We start from the raw sequence: 8,755 nt of genomic DNA, 5'->3' as shown, positions 1-8,755 counted from the left end.
GCCCGACTCCACACACACACACACACACACACACACACACACACACACACACACACACACAGGAAGCCCATCTGCTTGAGTGACCTGTAGTAATTAGTTATTAATCTTCCCATGAGACAGAGCTGAGCTAGAATACATTAACACGCTTACTGACACACAACAACACCCACACGGGGCGAGATGGGAAACCTACTGGGGCTTATGGGTAGACAGACAGAGACGAAGGGGCGGAGCATGTCAGGGACGGATGATGATGTAATGTAGACTGTTTGAACAAGTCATTACTAAATATGTGAGGCTTGTCAATACAAAACACACTGCCATGTTGACAGAGCGTTGCTATGCAGCTGCTTAAGTGTTCTGGGTGACTATTACTAGGGTGGTGTTAGTGGTTGCTATGCAGCTGCTTAAGTGTTCTGGGTGACTGATGCTAGGGTGGGGTTAGTGGTTGCTAGGGGGTTGCTATGCAGTTGCTTAAGTGCTCTGGGTGACTGTTGTTAGGGTGTCATTGCTAGAGTGGTGTTAGTGGTTGCTAGGGCGTTGCTATGCATTTGCTAAAGTGTTCTGGATGACTGTTGCTAGGGTGGGGTTAGTGGTTGCTAGGGTATTGCTATGCAGTTGCTAAAGTATTCTGGGTGACTGTTGCTAGCGTGGTGTTAGTGGTTGCTAGGGCGTTGCTATGCAGTTGCTAAAGTGCTCTGGGTGACTGTTGTTAGGGTATCATTGCTAGCATGGTGTTAGTGGTTGCTAGGGCTTTGCGTATATTAATAAAATGTTCCGGGTGACTGCTCAGGTCTTGCTAAGTGGTTGCTAGGGTGGTATTAGTTGTTGCTAGGTTGTGGCTATGTGTTTGTTAGGTGTCTAGTGTTTTCACAGTTGCTAAGGTGTAAGGTGTTTTTTTAGCACACTGGTATGCGGTTGCTAGCATGTTGTGGCTGGTTGCCAGGTTATACAGTGTTTTTAGCATACTAGCACACGTTCGCTCTAATGTTGTGAATGGTTGCCAAGTCTTTGCTCTGCATTCCGGTTGCAGTTTTTATGCAGTGTTGGTAAGTTTATTTCATTGCTATGCGGTCGCTAGGGTGTTCTGGCTGGTTGCTGCAAGAGTTACACACTTTAATACTCAGCGTTTAGGGGTTTGATCACATTATTTTGAGCCGTGTGTTTATTTGTTTACTGTCCTTTTGAGAAATCGGACTATGAATGTGTGTGTGGAGGTTTGGAGCTGTGATGCACATACACACACACGCACGCACGCACACACACACACACACACACACACTCACACACACACGCACACACACACACACACACACACACTCACACACACACGCACACACACACACACACACACACACTCACACACACACGCACACACACACACACACACACACACTCACACACACACGCACACACACACACACACACACACACTCACACACACACGCACACACACACACACACACACACACTCACACACACACGCACACACACACACACACACACACACACACACACATCTGGACGTGACATCAGATGGCAGTAATTTCTGATACTCACCTCACATGGCTGCTGACAGAAAAAAACAGCATGACATTATCCTGGAGAACTACAACCGGCTTCAGTTAACAAATACACATTTTATGCATTTAAAAATGCATCTAGTCATATCTGCATACATGCAAAAATCAAAGCACAGACACAGCATGATGTGAACCTTTTCATAATATGTTATACAAGAAAATCTATCAAATCCAAAGCTCTTCTCAGATCAAACGGACTGAAAATACTTCTAAACACGCCAAAATACACACATTTTTGTATTTATTAAATTGATTGTATATAAAATTTCATTTCAATTTCTGTCAACAGCCTTCATCATTTCACGGGTGAGTTTAATGAAAACCGCAGGAAAATTATTTACTTCAAATTGCAAGAAATTATATTCTGCACAAAGAAAATGAAGCTGATTATTTTATAACAATCATATTCTCATTACTCGAATGCACCTGGATATTCTCTTTAGATTTTTTTTATTAAAATCAACAAAGTCACAAAACATAATTGATTTTGCATCAAAATAATGAGATTTGGGGTGAATTGAATGAAAACAATGTCAAAGTGAAAAAAAATAAAATGTTTTTTTTTCATGCATTCTGCATTTTTCCTTTTGCAGTCCTAATTCTTTTTAGATTACTGTAAATAATAGATTTATTTTAAAAAATATATTTTTCTTCATGCATTATTTTTTTTTTAGCTCATATTATTTTCTTCAGATTACTGTACATAATGGATTTTTAAAATTAAAATCAACAAATAAATGACTGCAATCTGTAAATACTGCACAATCTAATTGATTTTGCATTCAAAAATGATATTTAAGTTGAAAATGTTGTAAAATACTGACTCGGGGCAAACACAAAACTTAATTTTCTTCATGCATTCTTCATTTTTTGCAGCTCTCATTATTCTCTTTAAAATATTATTAATAACAGATTTTAAATTTTTCACTCAAGGCAGTACAACCAATGTAATTATGATGCACTGCAAAATCTAATTGATTTTGCATTAAAGTAATGAGAACCGGGGTGAAGTGATATGAAAATAATGTCACAGTGCAAACAAAACACCTAATATGCTTCATGCATTCTTAATTTTTCCTTTTCAAGATTTTATTATTCTCTTTAGATTGCTGTAAATAATAGACTTTATTTCAATTACCAAATTAAAGGCAAAACTACATTCTGTAAATCTGTAAATAATGCCAAATCTAACTGATTTTGTGAACAGTGAACTGCCACTGTGCAAACAAAAAAAAGTCAGTTTTCTTCATGCATTCCTCATTTTTCTTCTACTGTAAATCTTTTTATTTTTCAAATAAAATCAACAAATTAAAAGCACTTTACATCAAAGTAAAGGTTCTTAAATAATGCCACAGTGCAAAAAAATCAAACATTTTTCTTCATGCAAAATATAAATTCTTCCTTTTTTTTTGGGTTGAGATCTGACCTGCACGTGTTCTTGATAGTGCTTGTATAAATAGCAACATAAGAGCGCTGTCATCTTTCCATGTTTGCATGGTTTTTTCCACGTTTACAGGCTTGTAAAGCAGCGGGTGTTTTTCCGGAGATGATGACTGATGTGCCGTTGTGCGCGGTGCTGGTCTGGAAGTGCAGGTGCGCGTTCACATCATAATGAGCGGGAAATCCACGCAGGTTTTCCGGCCGCAGCGAGCGTGTGTGGCCGTCGAGAGACAGTTTGTCCGACCCGGGACTGCTCAGACCGGACAGTGACACCGGACTCCCGTTCATGTCGTCCCGGCACAGGATGAGGCGGTCCGAGGCCATGCGGTTCCCCGGCGTCCAGTAATCACTCATGCGGCTGTCCTCCACCTTAATCAGCTCCTGTTTGGCTCCCATCAGGCTTTCGGACTCCCGCGGGCTCACGTGAAACGCCCTGTTGCCATGGCAACCGTCTCCCGAATCGCCCGACGAGCCCGGAGAACTGTCCGCGCGCTCGTCGTCCCAACGAGCTGCCAATGAGATTTGATTTCACAGCGTTATGCGCGTGCTGAAACTCCCAGAGGACTGATTATGAAGTTCTGCGTTTGAGTATTTATAAATGCTTAAATGTTGATATTTTTAGCCTATTATCCGCATGTTAGATTTTAAAGGCGCCTTCAGTAATAGTTTACAATTAAAGATAGTACATGAAAAAACATGCTTAAGTATAAATACTTACTTTATTTAGGGAACAATGACTAAATTTGGCCCAGATGACATCAGCACAACAGAGTAAGTTGTTTTGATGAAAGACTGTGATTATTTTCACAATAAGAATGTATTAAAGTAAATACAGTCGTCTAATATTTTTGTTGTTGTTGTTTTGAAAGATATGAACACTTTTATTCATCAAGGATGCATTAAATTGATCAAAAGTGACAGTAAAGACATTTATAACGTTACAGTAGATTTCCATTCATCAAGGAATCCTGAAAAATAAATTGATTTTTATAATTATGCTTAACTAAAACGGACACCATAAAAAAACATTTTCATTACTTGAAATAAAATGCTAACATGAAAATGCTGAAATAAATTATTTATAAACTTTTGATTCCAGATTTCTATAAATTTCTCTATATTTTTATATACATGTATAAAACTACTAAGACACTCATAACTAAATTACTAAAACTTTAACTAAAATTAAAAAACTGAAGATCATGTGACACTGAAGACTGGAGTAATGATGCTGAAAATACAGCTTTGATCGGAGAAATAAATTACAGTTTAACATAGATTCACATAGAAAACAACTATTTTAAATTCTAATAATATTTACAATTTTTACTGCATTTTTGATCAAATAAATGCAGCTTTGATGAGCAGGAGAGACTTCTTTCAGAAACATCCTAATTATTCCAAACACATAAATGGTTGTAAATCAGAGTTTCAACAAAAACACAAACTGTTCTCAACATTGCTAATAATCAGAAATGTTTGTTGAGCAGCAAATCAGCATATTAGAATGATTTCTGAAGATCGTGTGACTCACCGTGAGTTTGATGGTACGTTCTGCCGTCAAACGCTCCTCCGTTGTGTTGAGTTGCTTTAGTAAGCGACGGGACGAGTCGTGTGGCATCCCACCATCCCTCTCTCCCTCTCTGATCACACAGCTGTGTGTGTGTAGCGTGTGCGTGTGTTTGAGCACATGTGTGCACCGCGTCATCCTGAGAGAGAGCGTAACACAGCGAGCCGCACGCATCACTGTGATCCAGTCGCGGCGGGGAGGCGGAGTCTGTCAGAGGGCTGCCGCCCCATTGGCTGTCGCGCTCGGAATCTGAGCACTCGGGCTGAAAGGACAAGAACTGCTGAAATAAACAGAACAGGAAGTGAGGAGAGAAAACCCTCGAAAGTACATTCCACATGGATTTATTATTATTATTAAAGCAATAAGCCTAACAACGCCCCTTAGCTGTTATAAATCCACTGTAAACCATGGCTTCATGGGGATTATTGCTTTTATAAAACGGTTATTCCATATACGTAGTAAGGTTTCACAAAATAAAACAGAGCAAATAAAGTGTAAAGATATTAATAAAAACAGTATTCTTCCACCAAACAATGTAGCTCCTCAGAAACAGTTGTGGTTGCTACAAAGTGGTTGCCGAGCAACACACAAACGTAAACAAAGGTGTATGTTACTTTGTAGAGTCATTTACAACAGCTTCGAACGCAGCTCAGCCAATCAGAATCAAGCACCGGAACTATCCGTTTTATAATATTTTTTTTCATCCTAAAACTTAAAGGTGAAATCGTTCATTATCCAGTGAGATCCAGTTGACATGATATATATATATATATATATAAATAAAAATATAAAAACTTACTTTATTTCAGTTAGTTTCAAAGGCAACATTTCTCATTTTCATTTAGCTTAACTTAACATAACTAAAAAATAACTAAAACTAAACCTGAAATAAAAACTAATAAAAAGTTTGTAGACATAAAAAAAAAGCTAAAAACACAAAACTCTGACAATTCAAAATATGGAAAAAAAAAAAAAAAACTGTAGTAGTATCTTAATGATACTATTTATTTATTTTTTTTACAGAAATGTATACTTTTATTCAGCAAGGACTCATTTGATCAAAAGTGACAGTAAAGACATTAACTACATTATAGTTAACATGAAATAACCTTGAAAATACATCTAATGTTAATTTTAGCATTTACTAACACATTAATTCAAATCGAAAGTTGCATCTGTTATATTATTTAATGGACCTGAAGTAAAGCTGAACAAAAATTAAACAGTTATTTTTAACTGTAATACTATTTCATAATATTAATGTTTTTACTGTATTTTTAAGCAAATAAATGCAGCCTTGGTGAGCATAACTCAAACGATAGTGTGTATAAAGAGAGAAAGAAAGAAAGAACCAGCGAAGATAATATGGTGAGTGACAATTGTGACTAAAAACTAATATATTTAACATCTAAAATATACATTTGATCCAATATGCATTTGAGCCTATATGTGACCCTGGAGCACAAAAGCAGTCTTAAGTCGCTGGGGTATATTTGTAGCAATAGCCAACAATACATTGTATGGGTCAAAATTATACATTTCTCTTTTATGCCAAAAATCATTAGGATATTAAATAAAGATCATGTTCCATGAAGATATTTTGTAAATTTCCTACCGTAAATATATCAAAACTTAATTATTGATTAGTAATATGCATTGCTAAGAACTTCATTTGAACAACTTTAAAGATGATTTTCTCAATATTTAGATTTTTTTGCACCCTCAGATTCCAGATTTTCAAATAGTTGTATCTCAGCCAAATATTGTCCTATCCTAACAAACCATACATCAATGGAAAGCTTATTTATTCAGCTTTATTCAGATGATGCACAAATCTCAATTTAGAAAAATGGACCCTTCTGACTGGTTTAGTGCTCCAGGGTCACACATGAGACTGAAGGGCTTTCAGAGCAACGGTTAGAGCTGAGTGAAGTCAGTGTGACACCTGAGAGTAAGGAGAAACCAGGATCTTCCTCCTGCTGCTTGGAGTTTTGTCCTCCGGCTCATGCTGGTTTCTGTAGGGGAACGCAGGTTTGCTGGGCTTCAGCTGGTCCAGAGACAGCGCCATGCCTTTATACTCTGTGTCCCTAAACACACACAACAGCACATTATTACAGTAAATATGACGTCTGAGCGTGACATTCACTGCCGTAGTTCACCCTCATGATGCTTTTGGGTCATTATGACATAACAATTTCTAGAAAACCCATAGTTTTTAGTACAGGAAAGAAATTTAGCATATGGATTAGGGTTATCAAAATACACATCATATATTTTTTTCAGATTTTTAAAAATGATTTTTTTAAGAGATATAACACCTTTCATATTCGGGCCATTTTTGACCCAGAAGTAACCTGTGGCTTTTCAGACTGGTCTGATTCTGATCTTTTCTAACGGATTAGACTTACGATTTTCGTCAAACGGACGATCAAAACTACGAAAAGTCCCATAGACATTCATTGAGAGGCTTTTGTACAGTACTATTATAGAGTGTTTAAGCTGTCTATAACTAGCAAAGCTTAATGACTAACATAGACAACATGCTAAAGCATGCAAGCTGCATGCTAATTCATGATAGCAATGTGCTAATCATATTAGCGAACATGAAATATCATGCTAGCAACGTATTAAAACACATTAGCCACATGCTAATCATGCTAACAACATGCTAATTATGCTAACAGCAAGCTAATCATGATAGAAATGTGCTAACAACATGTTAACCATGACAGCAATATGCTAATTCATGCTAGCAATGTGCTAATCATGTTATCAACATGAAATATCATGCTATCAACATATTAAAACACGTTAGCAACATGTTAGCCACATGCTAATCATGCTAACAACATGCTAATTATGCTAGCAGCACGCTAATCATGATAGAAACGTGCCACCAACATGCTAACCATGATAGCAACATGTTAATTCATGCTAGTAGTGTGTTAATCATGTTAGCAACATGAAATATGTTAGCAACATATTAGCCACATGCTAGTCATGCTAACAACATGCTAATTATGGAAACAGCACACTAATCATGCTAGAAATGTGCTAATAACATGCTAATCAAGTTTGAAACATGTTAGCAACATGCTAATAATGCTAAAACATGCTAAATCATGCTAGCTACGCGCATCTATTTAAACTTTCTCAAGCCAACCTCAAGCTTTTTTCACAAGCTTTACTCATCTAGTTCTATTAGTTTTTTTTCATATATTACTTACATTTGTCTCAAATTAAATGTAAAATACAAATTTGAATATGCACCGATAGACAGACGAAAGATACATTTATTTCATTTTGATGTTGTTTTGTTAGAAATAAATGTGTACGTTTCATAAATTTGTACTCTTTTGAGCAATTAAAAGACCAGTTTTATTCAACTCCATTCATTCCAATACAGTTATTACTGGTAATTCTCAGTTTAAATGTTCTTATAAATTGCATATAATTATATATTCAAATAAAATTTCTTATGAATATTGAAAAAAAATTTGTATTTTTTTTGCTGTAATTCTTGTAAAATTTGAAATAATTTCTTAATTTTTTTTAATTCAAAAGTGTCCTGCGGATGCGAAAGCTGTTGTTTGAGGAGGCTTAACCAGTTCGTACGGCTCTTCCAGCGATCGCCACCCTTAAACTCGAGTCCTGCGACACAAAGGAAAGCTTGTGAAATTATTTCACAGCTGTGAACAGTTTTGTGTTCGTCTCCTTTGACCCGCAGACGTCTGTCCTCTGAACTACTGAACTCACTCAGACACTCTGCTCTTATCAGGAAAATCCCCCTGAAACGCTGTACGCTTGTGTCATGAGCCGCAGGTTTTCCATCATGAGGTGAGATTGTGCGGTGAGCTTTTATTGTTTGTGTCTGACAGCGCACCGTAAACGAGAGACTTAAAGGCAATTAAACAAACATAACAGTGGTGCATTTGACTCGTCTGAAAAATTCAGCTTTGCATCAAAGGTATAAATTACGTGTAAAAATATATTTAAATAAAAAAAAACAGTTATTTAAAATTGTAAATATTTTTATTGTATTTTACTGTTTTTATTGTATTTTTATTTTTTTTTGGTATTTATTTTAAACAGGCTGAGTGAGCAGAAGAGACAAAACCATTAAAAAAAGCTTACCAACCCCAAACTTTTAAATAAATACATA

The 8,755-nt window shown here is 36.4% G+C and overlaps 1 protein-coding gene across 1 annotated transcript in view; it reads right to left on the bottom strand.

Annotated features, from left to right (window-relative positions):
• Positions 1–3,442: 3,442 nt before the first annotated feature.
• LOC107701354 (single-minded homolog 1-like) overlaps positions 3,443–8,755 on the bottom strand; it is a gene marked incomplete at its 5' end in the record, with an annotated part of 17,472 nt that continues 12,159 nt past the window's right edge. The window contains 3 exons of the mRNA XM_016503342.1: positions 3,443–3,532; positions 4,712–4,873; positions 6,539–6,680. Coding sequence (XP_016358828.1) covers positions 3,443–3,532; positions 4,712–4,873; positions 6,539–6,680 — 394 coding nt within the window. The remainder of the gene's footprint in view (positions 3,533–4,711; positions 4,874–6,538; positions 6,681–8,755) is intronic.

Source organism: Sinocyclocheilus anshuiensis, unplaced genomic scaffold, assembly GCF_001515605.1.
Source record: "Sinocyclocheilus anshuiensis isolate Anshui unplaced genomic scaffold, SAMN03320099.WGS_v1.1 scaffold1566, whole genome shotgun sequence".
Lineage (NCBI taxonomy): Eukaryota > Metazoa > Chordata > Actinopteri > Cypriniformes > Cyprinidae > Sinocyclocheilus > Sinocyclocheilus anshuiensis.
This window is presented reverse-complemented; position numbering and strand designations above follow the sequence as displayed.